Source organism: Sorghum bicolor, chromosome 4 (assembly GCF_000003195.3).
Source record: "Sorghum bicolor cultivar BTx623 chromosome 4, Sorghum_bicolor_NCBIv3, whole genome shotgun sequence".
Taxonomy (NCBI): Eukaryota; Viridiplantae; Streptophyta; class Magnoliopsida; order Poales; family Poaceae; genus Sorghum; species Sorghum bicolor.
In genome coordinates, this window is record NC_012873.2 from 58397881 (window position 1) to 58417839 (window position 19959).

The 19959-nt window shown below is 40.2% G+C and overlaps 2 protein-coding genes across 3 annotated transcripts; one reads left to right on the plus strand and one right to left on the minus strand.

The window, feature by feature from the left end:
* Nucleotides 557-13191, plus strand: LOC8075704 (exocyst complex component SEC6). Of its 2 annotated transcripts, none has more exons than XM_002452504.2 (25): nt 557-900; nt 3139-3177; nt 3323-3411; nt 3553-3643; nt 3792-3881; nt 3993-4072; nt 4599-4691; nt 5545-5571; nt 5733-5840; nt 6366-6501; nt 6583-6630; nt 7253-7308; nt 8041-8149; nt 8284-8424; nt 8503-8682; nt 8798-8881; nt 8978-9064; nt 9996-10040; nt 10133-10211; nt 11054-11123; nt 11651-11738; nt 12065-12154; nt 12370-12486; nt 12603-12665; nt 12830-13191. In XM_002452504.2, the coding sequence occupies exons 1-25, from the start codon at nt 778-780 to the stop codon at nt 12959-12961; spliced, it is 2265 nt and encodes a 754-aa protein (XP_002452549.1). In that variant the 5' UTR covers nt 557-777; the 3' UTR covers nt 12962-13191. The 2 variants fall into 2 exon arrangements, with proteins under 2 accessions (XP_002452549.1, XP_021313995.1); XM_021458320.1 differs by having other exon boundaries at nt 558-900; nt 6369-6501.
* LOC110434391 (shikimate kinase 1, chloroplastic-like) lies at nt 14267-17210 on the minus strand. Its single transcript, XM_021458321.1, has 10 exons — nt 16576-17210; nt 16081-16127; nt 15922-15976; nt 15744-15816; nt 15551-15638; nt 15328-15410; nt 15109-15238; nt 14823-14901; nt 14639-14703; nt 14267-14547 (listed from the first exon to the last, which is right to left on the minus strand). The coding sequence occupies exons 1-10, from the start codon at nt 17198-17200 to the stop codon at nt 14446-14448; spliced, it is 1347 nt and encodes a 448-aa protein (XP_021313996.1). The 5' UTR covers nt 17201-17210; the 3' UTR covers nt 14267-14445.

The window sequence follows — 19959 nt, forward strand, 5'->3', positions numbered from 1 at the left end:
CAACTTTTTAAAAACAGTTTAACTTTACTTTAAAAGTTGCTCATGAAGCTCTTTTTCTTAAAAAAACAACATCACTAGTGAAGTTATGCCAAATAGACCCTTAACATATATATTTTATAAAGAAAAAACATTAGTTGACTATTAGAAAATAGAAACATGCCCTTTTATTACTCTACAAGCTTGTTCAAAACACATATTAGCATTTCTTTTTGTGGTTCGTTCGTCACGGATTTTATGTAAAACAACATTATAAGTTATATACAAATTGCAGTAACATTTCGGCATACAAATAGTTTGTCTTCTACAGTAGAATTTTTACAAAAACTATTTCTTTTCAAAACATGACGAAAAGTTTGCACAGTACTATTTTCTTCGCATCAAAATAATCGTATATCTCGTCGAGTAGTCTACTCCTTGTGAAACAAAATATGTACTGCTTATATATTTCTCCGAGTTGATTTTGTCTGAGTTAGACAGAGGAAAGGAGAGGAGCACGTAGCAATTTCTCCGTGTTGATTTTTTTAAAAGTTTATTTAGACTGAGTTCCTCAAAGAAATGTGAGATCTGGCACTGGCACCTTACCTGTTCGGTTTTTCTCCCCACGCTAACCTTCAACCACCAAGGACCGAAGCCACACCACACCAGCCGTCCTCGCGATCTCTCCGTCTCCCATCCCTCACCGCGCTCTTCTCCGCGCGCCTCCCCGCCGGATTCGGAGGCGACTCGCGGGGCCGGTGCCCAGGCTGCTGGCGGCGGCATCCGCGGTGGCGGGCTACCATGGAGGATCTGGGCATCGAGGCGAAGGAGGCCGCGGTGCGCGAGGTGGCGAAGCTGCTCCCGCTCCCGGAGCTCCTGTCCTCTATCGCCTCCATCAAATCCGACTACCTCGCGCGGCAGCAGGTGACGTGATCCACCCCGAAACCTCACAATTCTACTCGCGGTGGTGCCGCCAATTGCAACGGAATCTGAAGTAGCAGGCGAATGGGTTGGGTTAACCCGGATTGTCATTCTCGCAGGGACGTCTCCATGTAGTTTTTCTCCTCTCTGTTCTGGTTGAAATTTAGTCGTGGCGTGGATCATAGTGGCTCTGTTCTGGTTGAAATTTCGCGAATGGATCATAGCCCAAACTAATGACTAAGTTATTGTGTGCCACTGAGCTTCTTATACTGCCACATCCAGAAGTGTGTGGCTGTGTTCAGTTCTGTCTGCAGTCAGTATAGGTAATATGTTCACGTGAAATGGTGATTTTTTTCTTTTCTGAAAAATTAGCAAGAGCACTGCCATGTCATTTAAGTAGAGGATAGAGATGCAAGGTTACAAGGTCTTATTACATAGGAAACTTAAAGCGCATAAGCGTAAAAAAAAGCGAACACACCGAGAGAAAGACCTATCATTACAGACCGGTAAGCGAACCACATGCTTGAAATCGTAGTGACAAATGTGCCACAATATTCTGGGCTAGCTCAATTATTTAGCTGAATCAGAGATCTCTCCAATTTTTCCAAATAATTTATCATCTATGCAAAGCTGGAACTGCTAAGTTTAAAAGCATGGACACTTGGTTCAAACCTTGATGAGCTATGAGCTACATGCAACTTTGATGTAAACAGTTGTTTCTGTTCTGCAGTGTCAGATGAAGGTGCTACCGTGCTAGCAAGCTGTTACAGTGTTATGTTAATATAGTTTGATACTCACGCTTTCAATGATTGAACTGGAACTCACACTTCTTCCATACAAGTTATGTCTAAAGTTTGATTAACAAATAAGGCTTGTGGAGAGATAAACCTGAACAAAAATTTGAGATGACACGGTTGGGGCCTTTCGCTCTTTTTGTTTGCTTGCTTTTTTTTTATCAGTCTACCTGCTTTTGTATTTCACTTTAGGACAATGTTTGAACTGGAAAACAGACAAAATTCAACCTGCTATTTGAAATATTTTCAATTTCCACAAACTGAAAATCAAATGGACATTGACCGTTGAAGTCTTCTGTCTTCTATTGACAAACAACAAACAAGAATGCATTTTATTAATCCTAAGTTGGTTGGGGTGGGATTTTTTTTATTCAGTCACCCCGTTCTTATGCTTGTTTTATTTGTTTGTATTTTGTTATCTTGATTATAAGCTAAGCTACATGTTTTTTCTGTTTCATTGCTGTTATTGTGCAAATTCATTTTGGGGTTACCTCAGGCTCTTGTTGACAAGATTTAGAGAGCGTTTGGATGTAGATATTGGAGGTGCTGGAATTGAATCATTTACAGTACCAAATCAGCCTTGTTTTGGAAATGGCATATAATAACAAATCTATGGTTTGGATGTACATAGAATTGATCCATCTTCTTCTCTGCCTCTCCACTGTACACATGACCCAGCTCCTTACATCACCGGAGCTGGGGAAGGAGTGGTGAGAGAGGCCTTCGAGGGTGCGGAGAGGGTCCGGGTGGTGGTAGTGGCTGGGCGTTGGGTCTGGAGCAGTGTAGAGAGGGTGGAGCGGCAAGGGAGGTGTGGGAGGTGTTGGGGTCGGGGCGCATGCGCGGAGAGGGTGGGGGCAGCAAGGGAGGCGTTGGGGTCAGTGCTCGGGGCGCACATGCGGAAAGGTGTGGAGAGGGTCGGGGCGGTGAGGAAGGCGTCAGGGTTGGGGCTTAGGGCGCACGTGTGGAGAGGGTTGGGGCAGCGAGGAAGGCGTTGGGGTTGGGGCTCGGGGGCGTAGTGGGTCAGAACGCCCAATTTCACCCAATATGGAGCCACACCCAATTCTCTGGTGGTGGGATTCTCCGTATTGGGAGAGGCCACTTCTAGTTGTAGTCCAATGCCAAGGAATGGGGTTTGTAATTCCAAATCTCAATTCCACAGCATCCAAACAGCAGAATTAGGGAAACCTGATTCCAATTCCCAATTCCAAGCTCCAATATCTACATCCAAATGGGGTGTTAGAGAATACTTACATAAGCTGTTTAAATTAGATTGGTCATCTCGTAAAATGGCTTGAGCCACAAAAGAAAGCATGCTAAAAATAATATGTTATATAGAAAATGATTTGGACATATGCAAGTGCAATATTTTCTTGGAGATTTTACATTCACTGTTTCAACCACTTTGTGTACCTTTTTGTTGTCTGAATACCTTTTACAAAATTTTCAGACAAATGATGCACAACTCAGTACAATGGTGGCAGAACAGGTACTCCTTAATATCTGCTATGAGCAGGCAAACTTATGAACAGTACTGAACTATGTTCGGTTTATTACGTTACTATTGTCGCTTCCATCATCTATATCCCTTCATGTATGTCAAATTATTTCTGGATATGCTTGAAAACTGACAGGTCGAGCAAGCCCATGCTGGCATCAATGCTCTAGCATTATCTCAAGAAACAATAAACAAACTACGTGAGAACTTCATTGATATAGACAAGTAAGCTATGTATCTGGACTTCTACATTTTTCACATTCTCTTGCTTGACTGATATGCTATAGACTAGCATACTTCCAAAGTTTGTATGTTTTTTCTTTCATTTCTCACTCCTATTATCATTAGTTAATAATTTACTTGCAGGTTGTGTCAGGAGTGTCAAACTTTAATTGAGAACCATGACAAGATCAAGCTTCTTAGCAATGCAAGAAACAATTTGAACACAACTCTAAAGGTTTGCTAACCAAATTTGGTGTCACCATTGCATTCCCACTCCCTTGCATCATGCTATTTGCGTTTTCGTATAGTTATGAAAAGATCGTGCTAACCACGTTACAGGACCATGGAATCCTAATTAAGTATACTTGTTTGTATGCTGGTAGGATATGGGAGGTATGATGTCCATTTCTGTTGAGGCAGCTGCTGCACGTGACTCATTAAGCAACGACAAGGAGTTAATTCACACTTACGAGGTTGATTTTTCTTCTTCTTTGACTTATCAGTCAACATCATTATCGGATGCGCTAATGGTAATTTTCTATTTATCTGACTCTTCCTTGTCATCTTGCTTGTGTTGAAATTAGAGACTAACAGCTCTTGATGGTAAGAGGCGTTTTGCTCTAGCTGCTGCTTCATCTCACAAGGAAGAAGTTGGAAGATTAAGGTTCTCCTTTTGAACTTCAAAGGCTATCTAATATTAATTTTTCATGAGACACAGCATCCTTATTTAATTTTCCTTTCAACTCTCTTGTTAGAATAAGCTAGGCATTTCCAATAGAGGTTTGCTCCATTCTAAGGTCACTTGTCACCTAAATCAGCATTTAACTAATTACCAGAAGCATGTATTTTTTCTAAATATGAAGTTTCTACTGCTCTGCATATGCAACTGTACTCAACCAACCACTTTCTACTTTTCAATTTTAGTCCATCTGTGAATCATTTAGGCTTTTTTTAATTAATGGACAGGTAATAGAAGTATTGTTGATGGCATAATTTAAAAACAGTGGAAGAAAAGAAAAATTACCCTCATTGATCCATCTAAGGATGATGTGTTACCTAGCTGATGCTGAACCGTTTATTTTCATAGCTAGCCTCTTTTACAACATCAATGGATGCAAAAGAATTGTTGTGTTCTGTATTGCAATGAAGTACACAAGTGTAATCCACTTGATGGATTTTTCACTCCACAGAGAATACTTTGAGGACGTTGATCGAACATGGGAAACATTTGAGAAAACATTATGGGGTCACATCGCTAACTTTTTCAAACTTTCAAAAGAGAGGTAACTTTTTTGGGTCACACACATTGTTTATTCTATACGATTATGACATATGACTATAAATTGAGGCACTGTTTTGGATTCCTAGATTCTGGTCACCTTTTTTCTTCTTATATGCACCTTCTGCAAAGTAATAAATATTAAGTCTTGCAACAAACAGGTTTCTTTAGCATTTAAACACCAGATGGAATAATTGCCTTTCAAAATTGAAATATAATGTTTTTACATTTGAGCAGGATAAATTCACATTCTTGTTGGAGACGACATGAACCAAACAACCCCTAGAGACAAATATAGGCTATCTTATATAGTTATATTCATAAAGCAACCTGCTGCCTTTTCTGGTACCTTACCCTCTTCGACATGTAGCTTTTTCTGGAGGATATATCCAAATGTGATATGACTCTATTGTTCCAGAATCCAGACATTTTTGCACCTTATATTTCATTGACAATAAAGATGCATGCAATAAACATGTTACTACTTGTTACGTCCTTGTGCCAAACTGCCAATTTTGGGTTAAGTCTTGGCCGTGGTCGGGTTTTATTTTGTAACATGGGCGAGTTCTCTGATGTGGGAGTGTGTGTGTTTGTAAGGGCTCTTCCCCTTTATTTTCCTTCTTAATGTAATGCCAGTAATGGTATGCAGCTCTCCTGCTTGTTCAAGAAAAAATGTTACTGCTTGTTATGATCTAAATGGCACACGTCTTTGTTATTTATTCTTTCTATTTGTTTATCCAAAAACTTGGTTTATCAAGATTGCAGCAGTAAACTCAGAATACATGCTTTAATTATATTTAAAGGTACCTCATGCACTATGTATGCTAGTATTTATACTTTCACCTTTAATTTTGCAGCCCTCAGACATTGGTTCGGGCTTTGAGGTACAGCTCATTCTTCAATTTTTGCTTTAATACAAATTTGTCAATGAATATATTTTTCAAATATACAGTTTCTTATATTTTCTGTTTATGTTCTATTTGGTATATACCATGGCACTCATGAATTTACATTCTTGCATCAATTTTATTTTGGACTACATCAGGGTTGTTGAAATGCAAGAGATCTTAGATCAACAAGTTGCAGAAGAAGCAGCTGAGGCTGAGGGGGCTGGTGCTATGGCGACAATAACAAACCAACGCAGAACTGCAAAGTACACTCTTTTTCTTCGCCAGATAAATTTCTGTTCTTCCAGTATGATACAGTTCATGCTTTAGAAGAGTGCAGTCATAAGTCCTTCACGATATAGCATTTTCTGTTAACCTTCATTTTTATGCAATTATGATATGTGTAACACAGAAATATGTCTTGCATTTTGTGTTTATTTATACCAGCATTTGCACATCTGTGCACCTTACGGTTGTGCCTGAGTTCAGTAAACCTTTCAGCCGTTTCTGCATATTCATATTATTCTGATGGTCATGTCAGATCATACTATCATAGAATGCCTTCTTTCACGTATTGTCACTGCAAGACTTGATGACTTGTTTCTACTATTGATTGTATTGCTTTTCTAGTGTCACACAACTTGACCCTTTACAGCTCCATTTTTGTCCACCATCTTAAGGTATCCATATCAGTCATAACATATGTGAGAAAGCAATGAATAATAATATAAGTTACCAGGTTCTCTCTAATCGGCTTACTAATGATTTTTTGCTGCCCTTCCCAATGCTAGCAGAAAAGGTGCAGGGGTAACCCCAAGAAAGGGCACTCAAGAAAAATCAAAGGTTCAGGGAAAGGGCTACAAGGACAAATGCTATGAGTCTATCAGGATGGCTGTTGAGGCCCGCTTTAATAAGTTGCTTACTGAGGTAGTACTTGAGTCAATCCTGCATTTTAGGATCTAGTATTGCAATTCATGCACAACAGTAGCTAATGTTTTCATCATGCAGCTTGTTTTTGTGGAGGACTTGATGGAAGCTTTGGAGGAAGCCAAAGCAGTAAGAACTTTATTTGTTAGCTTTGGTTATTGATTGATTGAATGCACTTCTGTGAGTTATAGACTTATGAGTTACATGATTCATGACGGTGAACCTGTCATGGTCAAAACATGTTTGCTAATTAGTGTTACAAAAATTCACAGTTCTGGTTGGACCATACAATATTATTGTCATGCATGAGGGGAAATGTTGTTTGTCTTCTCTACAAATATTCCTTGTCACAGGAAAGAGTACTGTTTTGAACATAGGCATGGTCCCCAAAACAACTTCGATTGTATCAAAATATATGTTGAAAACAATTTGATTGTGATATTAGGTGCATTCCCAAGACAATTTATGCATACTATTTCCATATGACAAATCGAAATATATATAGACATACTATGTGGCAAGTGAGCTTAGAAGTGGTTGGGTGTAATATCCAAAATGCCACCTTTCTTTTGTGACTACGCGTGCGTGTGTGCGAGCAGGAGGGGAGGGGGGATCTCACCATCCTACTGGCTCTGTAATTTGGGGTGTAAAAAGAAGTACCTGATGTTTCTTTAGGAAATGTACTTGCCTTGGTTTACCTTATCAATCTTTTTGACTCATAGCTTGCTACATTGCTTCTATTGCAACACAGATTGGAGCTGAGCTTGGCGATATATATGATTACGTTGCACCATGCTTTCCTCCTAGGTATGTTGATAATTAGTATAAAGTATAAACTACACTTATCTAGTTGCTAGATTTGGAATATCTGTTCTGTAGACACAGGAAGTTGGTAATTTTTTAGAGTTTTAGGGCATAGCCCTAGTCTTTCAACTAAAGTCAAAAGATGGTTCAACCATTTACAGCATAGCGAGCGGCATCCCACTCGGAAAATATAAGCCTCCAGTTTAACCCAGTCAAACAGACACTGACACAACCCATACCAGCTACCGAAAGAAAGACAGCACTGTACAAGACAAAAAGCAGGAAGTTGGCAATCAGTTTACTATAACAAAGACAAATCTGCGCACATCAACATAATGTCATAGCCACCTCTTGCTGTAACTTAAAAAAAAAACTATAACAAGACAAAGACATGTTAAGAGCTCACACAATGGGCCACAATTTGTGTCTCATAAAGTTATCTTTTGTGAACGCTTCCAAATTCATGTTCTTATAATTTCTCGATAAGTCAGTTGATAGAGAACAGAAGTAATGTTATTACTGAAAACTAGTACACAGGAGTAAAGGAAAGGAGTCTTCGCTTTTATTATTGTAGAATATTGATGACCTGATTGGTTATTTTGACATGCCATCTAAAGCTAAAATCCTGAAAGGAAGCAGGTCTATCCTTAGACCTAGTGATTTGCAGAACATTTCCTGATGGTTTCCTTATCTTTGCCAACATGTTAAATTATCACATACCTTATTTCTGCACAGATATGAAATTTTCCAGCTCATGGTAAACCTGTATACTGAAAGATTCATTCAGATGCTTCGACTTCTCAGTGATAGAGCAAACGATATTCAAAATATAAATATCCTGAAGGTACCTTATCTCAAATATCATAATATAATTCTCACCACACCTTTTCAGATTGTGCACCTTTGATTCATGAGTAATGAGTAAACATTTTTTTACTTCTGTTCTTAGCAAGCTCATTAATAGATTAATCACTGTAGGTGACTGGTTGGGTTGTGCAATATCAAGAAAATTTGATTGGTCTTGGTGTGGATGAATCACTTGCCCAAGTTTGTTCTGAAAGTGGTGCATTGGATCCCCTCATGAACATGTATGTTGAGCGTATGCAGGCAACAACCAAGGTACTTCTTTCTAGATCTACTGAATGTAGATGAACTTAAACATGAGAATCATGTATTATTTCTTGTTTTCTTCTGTAGAAATGGTACAGTAACATTTTGGAGGCTGACAAAACACAACCACCAAAGAGTACAGAGGATGGAAAACTATATACACCTGCAGCAGTGGATCTATTCAGAATATTAACTGAGCAAGTTCAGATAGTTAGAGACAACAGCACAGACGTCATGCTATATCGCATCGCTCTTGCGGTTATTCAGGTATTATATAGTTACCCTATGAGATTATGTAGTCTACCAGGTTTGTTTTGTTGTGCTTCATGCTTATGTAATCAGTTAATATGTTATTTAGATCTTCTATTTTTGTCATTTGCAGGTCATGCTTGACTTTCAAGCAGCTGAGAGGCAAAGACTTGAGGAGCCGGCTTCTGATGTTGGTCTGGAATCTCTATGTGCATTGGTATGTTCCTTTCTGCTTTTGGACCTCGACGAGATGTGAATTTTCTGTCTTCCTTTATTGCTTATTATTTGATCCTTATGTTGTATGTGGGTGCAGATTAACAATAACCTGCGTTGCTACGAACTTTCATCAGAGTTAAGTAGCAGTACATTGGAGGCACTTCCACAAAACTATGCTGAACAGGTGCAAATCTGTGACAACTTTTGCTCTTTATTAGATGTCATTCTTTCAACCGTGTTTTAACTTGTCAAGAGATGATTTCATGTTTTTTGAATTACATAGCTCAGTCATTCTTAAGTTTCTTCTTTATGAACTTGAAGTATTACACATAGTATCAGGGCCAGGGTTCTATTTCCCACCAGGGTCAGATTTTTACTTGGCATGGTTCCGGAGAGAGAAACTTGTCTAGACATACTTTTTTTGAGGGTACAAAGAGCAACCAGACTGTATGCATTAGCTATATCGGTTCTCTTTCTCTGTAGGAACCAAATTTCTTACTTTTGTCTGGCGTAAAGAATAAAGTTTCCTGGCAAATATTAGTAGATGGAAGCTGCCTGGATTTTGCTATTCATAAATCAAAATTTGGATGTAAATATGTATTAGTCCTATAGGTGTAATTTTCAACTTTGACCTGACCAACATGGAGGCATTCTTGTGGAGTTGTGGTTGGTCTAAAGATACACTTAAATATCACCATACTTGTACAGTTGTACACTTGTACTCCCCTACCTAGCTGGGAAGCATCAGATGTATGTTTCTTGGATCATAGCTTGCAAAATTGAGATTTGTCCTAAATCTAAGCATCGCATGCTTCGCATGTACTGTACTATTTATGCGCAAATGCTGTTTGTGCTAGTGAAATTCCACTGGGAGCTAATCTCACTTCCAAAACTGGGATGTTTGAAATTTGAATCGGGAGAACAAACTGGATGGGAGAAATCTGGTCCTTGTCGACTACTGGTCTTGGTGCTTGGCTGAATTCTTGCATTCTCTGTAAAACTGAAAATATTAACCCTATTTGTAGCTTGATGTTAATTGTTCTTTACTGTACAATGTTTCTATCTCTTCACTCACCTTATGCTTTTTGAAGTATAAGCAAAATATTCTGTTACAGGTTAATTTTGAGGACACTTGCAAAGGATTTCTAGAGGTTGCCAAGGTTTGTGCTGCATGCATACAATATTGCTATACATCTATTTACCTCGCCCATGAAACAGTCATTTCAAGCATTATTATTTGTTCTTTCAACAGGAGGCTGTCCTCCAAACTGTTAGTGTTATTTTTGAAGACCCAGGTGTGCAGGATCTACTCGTGAAGCTTTACCAGAAAGGTACTTTAATAGAAGCATTGTCCGTGTTCTCTTTTTCTTTTGGGTGTTTAGTTTCATAAGTTAATCAATCCTAGATGGAATGGCCCATTATGAGATAATCCCATGAAATTTGGTAGGATGACCTCATTCCTCATGTTTACACTAGATGTGTGTTTTTGAGGGATGAGTTGATGGGTCAGGTCAACCCATTCCATTCCTCGAAGCAAACAATAAAATTGGGTTTGAAGCTAGTATAAAATGATCCATCAGCCTCTCACTCCTCAAACCAAACACTTCATATATGTCAGTTCTTGGTCCGTTTTTGAATTTTAACGCCTGCAGGTCCTTTCATTCTGTAAGAGATTGATAGATTTTCTGTAGATATTCCCTACTATTTTCAACAGCTACTTGTCATATTTGGTGCTAACAGTTGTTTACACTTGTTTATCAGTGTAAAAGAACATTCAAGGTCTTTTTGGATAAGAACCATTAGGACCCGGATGCTTAGGGTTTAGCTTAAACTAAACCCTAAAATCATAGAGCAATCCCATTCTTTTGAACACACCCTCGAATTTATTGAGAATTTACTTTTACCATTTTGGCTGTATAACTATGTGTTGAATCCCAAGTGGGCATATCTGATGTGTGATTCAGTAGTGAGTCCAGCATGATTCTGTTAATACCCTCCCAGTAAGCAAGCTAAGTTGATGTACTGTTTGGCACAAAGGTGCCAACAGTCATGAACTGTTCTAGTGTGCTTTGCCTATTTTTTGTGACATACTTCATGTAGTGTCTTCTGATCTTCTCTTGTCTATGGAATGTCTGGTTGCAATTTGTTTTCTCACACGATTCTTTCTGCCCAGACTGGCTGGAGGGAATGGTCACAGAATATCTTGTCGCAACATTTGCTGATTACTTTGGTGATGTTAAAATGTAAGCTTTATTTTCCTATTGAAACTGACATGTGGTATGAAGCTATGTAGGAATGTACATTCCCTGGAAAATCTTGTTGCCTATACATATTTTGTTCACATACACTTTTATGCGTTCATTATGAAATGATTTGTGGCATAGTTTTGAGAAAACTGCACCACACCATATTCTATGCCATCAAGCCACGTCTGAAGTTTACTGAAATATCCCAGAATATCAAACATAAACAATGTGTTTGCCAAATATGGAAACTCAGGTGCATGTTAATAAATTTAAAATGCTTGAGGCGAATGTTAAAAGTTGCAGGTAGATGCAGTGCAACTAATTGTCTGCACTATTTAGTGTTTTCAACATATCAGTACTGTTTCTCATAAACTATGGAGTGTTGTTTGAATGCACACTTCAAATTTCTGTTCTGGTGAATTTAATTTATCGAAGTTAAACGTTAACAGTCTAAAGTTTTGCTTTTAATAGTTGTCTTTATGTGCTTTAGTTTAATACCTTTTTGTGTGTGTATGTGTTTGTAGGTATATTGAAGAAAGATCATTTCGAAGATTTGTGGAGGCTTGCATAGAGGAAACAATCGTGGTCTATGTTGATCATCTCCTTTCTCAGGTTTGCAGAACTACCCTTAGTGTTCAAGTTAGTAAAATAGTGTCATACTGTACCCTAACTCTCCATATCTGATGTAGTGTTCAAGTTAGTTAAATTGTGTCATACTGTACCCTAAATGTCCATATCTGGAGGGACTTTAAGGATCATATAATATATATTAAAACTCTAAAAGGAAGAGTTGCACTGTTCATACCGATTTGACAACATTCACCCCCAAAAAGAAAATTCACATAAGTAATATTATGTCTGAGAAGAACTTTCAAAAACTAACAACTGCTGTCTGACATGCCCTGTCAATAATCTATGTGTTTCCTTTGCGTCTGTAGAAAAACTACATAAAAGAAGACACAATAGAGAGGATGAGGTTAGATGAAGAGGTGCTTATGGATTTCTTCAGGGAACACATCAACGTGACAGTAAGTATAGTTTCTGCTAGGATTTTGTTCTGTTACTACTACAGATTGGTCTTCATTCAAAGCAGAAACTAGGGAGTCTCGTGTGAGAGTTCGAATGTGGAAAATCTTATGCAGTTTTGTGCATGCATTTTATTGAAATGTGGATACTTTTTTTTTCGTTTGATGTTTCTGTATTACTAACTTGGAACTGAAAAGTTGTCTTTACACTGTTCCAGAAAGTTGAAAGCAGAGTGCGGATTCTGGCAGATATGAGGGAGCTAGCTTCAGCTGAGAGTTTGGATAGCTTTACTCTCATTTACACAAATATACTGGAACATCAACCTGATTGCCCGGTAATTTTTCTGCCTAACAAATATATCCAGCTTTGCTAATGCTTGATTATTTAAAAATATGAAACAGCGTGTTAATTTCTCATTATGCCCTACAACTTGACATCTGTGTTATTTAGCCTGAGGTTGTTGAGAAGCTTGTGGCAATGCGGGAAGGCATTCCAAGAAAGGAAGCTAAGGAGGTAACATCACAATGCCTCTCACATAGTTTGCGTCATTGGTGCTGAACATATGAATGGTCCTGTGGTCCAAAGGAAGGCCGCTTTGTGCTTATTGACAGATTAGGTTTTTTCCAATGCTTTCTAGTAATTTGGTCATAGATTCTTACTCCCTAGTTGTTTCTTAGGTTGTACAAGAATGCAAAGAGATATACGAGAATTCGCTCGTGGATGGCAACCCTCAGAAGTCCGGTTTTGTGTTTGGCAAATTGAAGTGCTTGACAGCAAAGAAAGGCATATGGAGGAAACTTGGGCAGTAAGTGGTGACATGCAGCAGAGTGGACAGACACCAAGGAAAGACTGTACATTTCATTTCTAAATGATCATTCTTTTGTTCTTTTGTCGATGCTACTGTTGGGTTTCACGTTTATACTATCAGTGTGTACGCAGCTTCAGGAGCAAAAGTGTATATTCCATTTTACTTAGCTACAGAGAATTTTGGTGTAAAAACATGTAATTTATTCAATAAAATGATTGTTATTTGCAAGAAGTTTGCGCTAAGTCATCCTACGTGCCTGAGCTGCGGATTCAGGCACGAGTCGGAACGAGGCAGCTATATCCTATAGACAAGTGCAGAGAAGTCTCAGACCAACCTCAACAAAGTTGGTAAAAATAGATAGCTAAACTTATGATTTAGCCAACCTCTGAAATAGATACCTCAATAAAAAAACACAAAACTCCGCTTTTTAATAGGATGAGGCAAATGGCTAATGACACATACAAGTTATATTTAGCATGCGAGAATTCCAAGATATATTACTTGTTATTTTACAAGTTATGTTTAGTATGCGAGAATTCTAAGAAATATTACTTGTTATTTTACAAAGCATCCTGTTATATTTAGCATGCGAGAACTCCGCTTATTTTACAAAGCAGAACAAGTTATATTTGCTCTAAGTCATCCTACGTGCCTGTTAGACTCTCTTTTTTTCCCCCAAAAATAGACAATTTTTTTTTTCCAAAATAGCCAAATATAGATTACATAGTCTCGGAGTTTCTCTCATTCGCTCGTGGATCCGTCCAGCCATTCGAAGATCGAGCCTTCTAGCTGACGAGGTATAGACGCCAGACGGCGACTTCCCAACCGTCGACAGTGAAGCATCGGCTGCATCGCGAATGAATTGCTTTTTCTTTTTCCGTCGACAGTGGAGCATCGCGAATGGATTTGTTTTCTTTTTCCGTCGCGATGTTTATGTTTGCTGAGATGAGATGTCCACCATAGATGTTCACCAAACTATCAAACTGCGGTGAGAACTGCGATGGCGTTTGCCGTTTGATTCATCTAAACATATAGCGAAGAGATAAGAGGAACTGTTACGCATGTTTGTTTCGAGTCTATCCGTGATTCATCACGGCGTAATTGGATACCGGCCTATTTCAGATACGATCCCGCCTCCTCGGCCGTAAGCCCGTAATCGCATCCAACTTTCCCTCAACTCGTGTCTCCCAGGTTAAAAAGCCACAAGCAGTGGCGAGGTCATCTGTTCGTTGCCGCCGCCGTCATGCCAGTTCATGCCTCGATTCATCTACTACATCCGTTCGGCAAACAAAAGCAGACCCAGGAGTGAAGAAAGTGATGTTTCAGCCAACGGTACACTTCGGATTTATCTCCCTTATTCCATTCCTTTACAGCTTATAACAAGAAATGCTTCAGGTTTTCTCCTCCCTCGTGACAATGCAACGAACAAATAACTCAACGATGCTCTAGGTGGTACACTACGGTACAAACAAAAGGATCAAGGTTCTACAAGGTCTGTATCCTTTGGATCTGCGACTCAGCTTGCGAGTCGCTAGCTGGATTATCAGGAGTGTGCTCGCTGACGAAGCTCTCGATCTTATGAAGTGACTGCAAAGATGTTAAAGAGTGTTATCTTTTAAAAAGCTGTCTGATGATAATTGGTACGTAGAAAGAGAAACGATATTCGCGGTAAGCTTACCTCAATTGCGATATCAGTGGGTGTCAGCTTAGAGACATCATGGTGACCTTGCTTAGATGCAATCTCTGCAAATGCCAGGCACAGGTGTGTTAATCCACTGGAACTTGGAACAAAACTATAATCAAGTCTTATGAAGGATCATCTGATCATATAATTTGCCAGATTATCTGGATGGGAATCTTACCTTCTAGAGAAACCCTTACATCTGCATTTGCATAAGCGTCACCCCTTTGCTCTGCAAGCATGCTGAGCTTAGAGAAGGCCTAACATAGAAGGAACCCAGTGAGTGATCCGTATTAGAACTGGCAAAAAAAGTGTGAGCATGCCTACAGATACCACAAGTAAAGGCCTGGAATCCAGGATAGAGCTTCAAGGTTTAAGTGGATCTATGAGCAGTTCTTTGTCCAAATAGAATGACAAGACAATTCTGTTTCACCAGCATGAACGAAAATGAAGGAACAAGTAGCTACCATTGTGTATGGATCACCAGATGGTTGGTCCAGGAGAGGACGAGAGGCAGTTCCCACTTTAGCAATACGCCTAGCAAGAGCATCCAAGGGCACATCTAACCAAACAGATAGGCCCTTCTTCATATATTTCCTGATAATGCACCGCAGGTCACATTACTATTGATTCAAAGAAAATAAAGTGACCCATTTAAAGGAAAAAATAAAGTGAACTCTAGATACCAGTTAACTGGTCGGATAACAGCACCACCGCCGGTGGCAACAACTAATCGTTGCATGGAGGACAAATCTCTCAAGACACTACTCTGCAAGGCATGAAACACAAAGGAAGGTAAATCATAAGCCAAAGCTTCCAAATCTGGGCATTAAGGAATAAAAAACAAACATCATAAATCAGAGAGAGTACATGAGGATGTCAGTACCAGAGAAATTCAGTAACCATTACCTCATTATCCCGAAAGAAGGCTTCGCTATGAACCTTGAATATTTGAGCAACTGAAGGCATTCCAACAGCTTGCTCCACTAATTTGTCACTGTAAAACATAATTTAGAGCAACAAATCTCATCGTCAGTACCTGTGCATCAGAACATCCATAGGAACCTTCAACAGATTGCTACTTGCACAAAAAGACACAGACCTGTCAAAGAACGAATAACCCAAGACTTCAGACATAATCTTCCCCACTGTACTTTTTCCAGAACCCATCATTCCTGCACACAAACACTCACTCATCAATCATAAATTCAAACATGGTAGTTTCATCTAAAAGTTGACGTTCTTTATAGCAATCGCAATATAGGAGGACGGAAACTAACCTACTAAGTAAATACACCTCCCGTTCAAGTAGAACAGAACTTCTTCGGATTTCCTCTGAAATCATAGCACAATAACATTAGGCCGGTGCAAAAACACATGCGCTCTCCATAGTAATTATTGATATGATCTTTTAGGAATCCAAGATCTTGGTCAAATACCTTCAACAGGAGAGCTTCGTCAACGGAGTTATGCAAGTTTTCATGACCTGCACAGGAATAAGATCATTAAAAAAATTGTCAACCATAGGGATACAAGCATGGGGCTCCATCTTCCTATTTTGCATTTTTCCTATAATCCAAAACCCGATTGATTTATCAATTTCTGACAAATCAAACCACTCAGAAGGTATAGATCCTCCCCGAACCCCTTAGAAGAGGAAAACAAAACTCCAGAAATCACTCGGAATCGGAACCCATGGAACCAAACTATATACTTCGTAAAATCCTACAGCCAAATCACACGTCAATTCCATTAAAGTCAACAGTAATGACGAATCCAAATACGCCCCAATAACATTGGTTCGATTAGAGCGAACCGAATTCGCAACGAACGGGATAAAAAAAGCGACAGGGAAGACCAAAAAAAAAACCGAATCACGCCAATCTGACCACAATATGCGTAATGTAAAAAACAGAGAGGCGAAGGGGCTGTACCTCCGAACGATTTCTTGGCACGGAGCGGTGCGACGGGCTTGGACCCGCGAGCCCGCACGGCAACCGCAGCTCCCGCCGGATCAGCGACTCTCAGGCTCCCGATGGGCGACTGTAGGCCGCCCCGGCGCCGTCCGGAGCCGAAGCCCGCGGCAACCGCAGCTCCCGCCGGATCAGCGACTCTCAGGCTCCCGATGGGCGACTGTAGGCCGCCCCGGCGCCGTCCGGAGCCGAAGCCCGCGGCCCGCGTCTGCAGCGCCAGGCCCGCCTCCATCCTCTGCTGCTGCTGCTGCTGTGCGGGGAGAGGGGACGCGGCGACCAGTCGGCTACGGCTCAATCTCGGCGCGATCCGGAGGTCTAAAGAAGCAGAGGGCGCAGGCGGCAGGTGGTAGCCGGTGGCGGTGGCGGAAATGTGGCCATGTGGGGACAGTAAAATAGTGACGGGGGCGCATCGGGCACCAGACGCTGCCGAGTAGTTGCGTAATTTCGAGCTCGAATTCCCCTTTTTGCCCTTGGCATTTGCTTTTGTTTGTTGTTTTGTTTCGAGTGATGGCTTAGGTGTAGTTGGTGCCCTGCGCTGCGCTAGAGCCACACGTTTATATTGTGATGAAAAAGCATTTAGCTTCATTTATATTTAATTGATTGATTGATTGTTCTTGTACAGTTACATGTCACTGGTATTAATTATTTTTTAATTATAAATATATAAAAAGAGATATATCGATCTAGATTTTTCAGAGTTATGTTATGACACAAGGGTTGGCATAAGAAGATAGGTATTGCCACCTAGCATTTCAAGGATCCTCGTCTTCTAAAATGCAGCGTTGAAATGAATGGGGCGTGTAAGTAGTATTGGTGAAAAATATTTATATAATTGCATATGAAGGCTGGAATTCCTCAGTTTATCCGGTTCAGCTGGGTATTTTAGTCAAGGATGCACGTTGGGTTGGTTGGGGATCTAGCTAGTACAGGGGTACGTAGCTGAGTCAGAGTCACCTACCGCTGGGTGCCTCCACGTCAGGCAGATGTGGCTGGTGGGAAGGGGGTATCTCGGCAGAATCGTGCGGTGGACTGATGCGGAATCGATCCAACATGCTGGAGAAGATCATGGGTGTCCCGTACTTTTTGATATATATATATCCGCTTGTTGGGACTGGGAATTTACTTCTTGTATAGTTTTCTAAAGCAAAGTTTTCAGGGGAAATAAGACAGTAAATTCACGTCTTCCCAGTTCTATTTTTTGAAGTATAAGCCCCTCAAAATATATTACCGGGAAATAAAAAAAAAATCTGCCCTTTTCCTTTCGAGATAAAGATTGGGAAATTCTGTTGTTTTGAGACAGGAGCATTAGAGACCGTCTTCGTCGAATCTGCGGCATCATTAAATATATTCTAGTTAAAGAAATCACGAGGAGCATAGGAGAAACGGGAAACACTAACAACATACGGAGTATATTCCATGTGATTGTTGCACTGTGGAGAAAAGTCTAAACAAAATGCAACGTGATAGTAACTTGTAAATCTTGTTTCCTGCTAACTTAAACGACCAGCCGATACATGGTCTTAAGCCACCAACCACACAACTCCTGCTAATTTAGACGACCAGCCGAAATATGATCCTAAGCCACCGCCCACCAACCGCACAACTAAAAAAATAGTGAGTGTTTGCTTGCTTTTGGCCTGGTCAGAACCAACTCTTCAGAGTGACAATGCCATCCCATCACGGCATCACGCACGCCGGTCGCCACCAACCAAACAATTGCGTTGAACACTGTAAAGAACCAGGGATAAACGGGATGGAGGTGCTATAACTCACCAGCCATTCAGGCAGAGGCAGCAGCCAAATGGTTGAAAAATAGATAAGGTCTTGTTTAGTTCACCCAAAAACTAAAAAATTTTCAAGATTCTCCGTCACATCTAATCTTTCGGCATATGCATGAAGCATTAAATATAGACGAAAATAAAAACTAATTGCACAGTTTATCTGTAAATCGCGAGACGAATCTTTTAATCATAATTAGTTCATGATTGGACAATATTTGTCACAAACAAACAAAAGTGCTACAGTAGCGAAATCCAAAATCTTTTCGCATCTAAACAAGGCCTAAATCTGGCCGCAGACTTTGATTTGATAACGAGCATGACCGCGAGTGGTTTCGGCGAATCTCCTTTATCTTTGATCCTTGCAGTTGCAGGGAAAGTCTTGAAGGATAGTTACTGCAGCCCGTTGCTGTCACTGGGTAAAATGGAATGACCGTCATCACTTTGGCAAAGATATATTCATCTGCGCACATGTTTGGAGCGGTATGAACATTTTCGACTTGCATGCGTGACTTCACACCGGTCAAGGGATCCGGCTAGCCAGTGTGTGTGTGGAAAAGACGAAGCTGCACAGACCTGAGAGGACAGTCAAGGGATCGCTCCGTCAAGAAATGGGCAGTTTCGTGCCGCCCAATAAGTGAATAGGACAGCGGTCTTTTACAATTTGGTGGGTAATAAAGAAAGAGCAGTTAAGCAAAAAAAAAAAACTACTCCCTCGCCTGCAAATAAAGTTGTAATAAGATACACTGAATTATTGAGCTCCAGCTATGCAGACAGCGTGGAAGACTGTTGCTACTTGCGTACTCCTTCCGTCCTAAAATAAGTGTCGTTTGCGCTTTCCGAAAAATAACTTTAACTAAATATATAGTAAAAAATATTAATATTTATAGTACATAATTATTATCATTGGAAAGATCTTTAAGTCTAGTTTTTTAACAAATTTATGTAGAGATATAAATATTGCACATATTTTCTACAAATTGAGTTAAAGTTGTGGCACGAAAACCCAAAACGACACTCTTTTTGGAACGGAGGGAGTAGATCGTAGATCGACCATAGCATAGCAGGTGGTATCGTGGCATGGGCGCACGCGCATGGCACCCAACTGTCCAGCATGATTGCCCGGGACACGAAAACGTGATGAATTGAAAGAGAAACCTGGGCCCTGCCCATGGAGCAAGACTCTGCAAATGAACGGTGTACAGAGAAACAGATTCTCCAGCTGCCCGGTGCATCACCGGAGGAGGATGGCGCGTCTAATGCTGCGGCCACGGATCTGCGAAATCGGACGCATGTGGTGCTGAGCCCACGGGGCGACGCGATTTTTAGAGCACACGTTCATTTGTTCCAACTACTCTCTTTGCGTGGACACAATCTTCTGTCAATTAAAATTTGAGAAGATCGTGTTCCCTAACCTCTATCATGGACGAGTCAGATGATAGTTCAGTACCCGGTTTATTGATATGTTACACAGGGTTCGCAGGTGTGAAGGACAACCAACACATTTACAACATGTAAGGGCCAAAAAATACTATAGTGCTAACATACTATTCCTTTCCATTGTTTT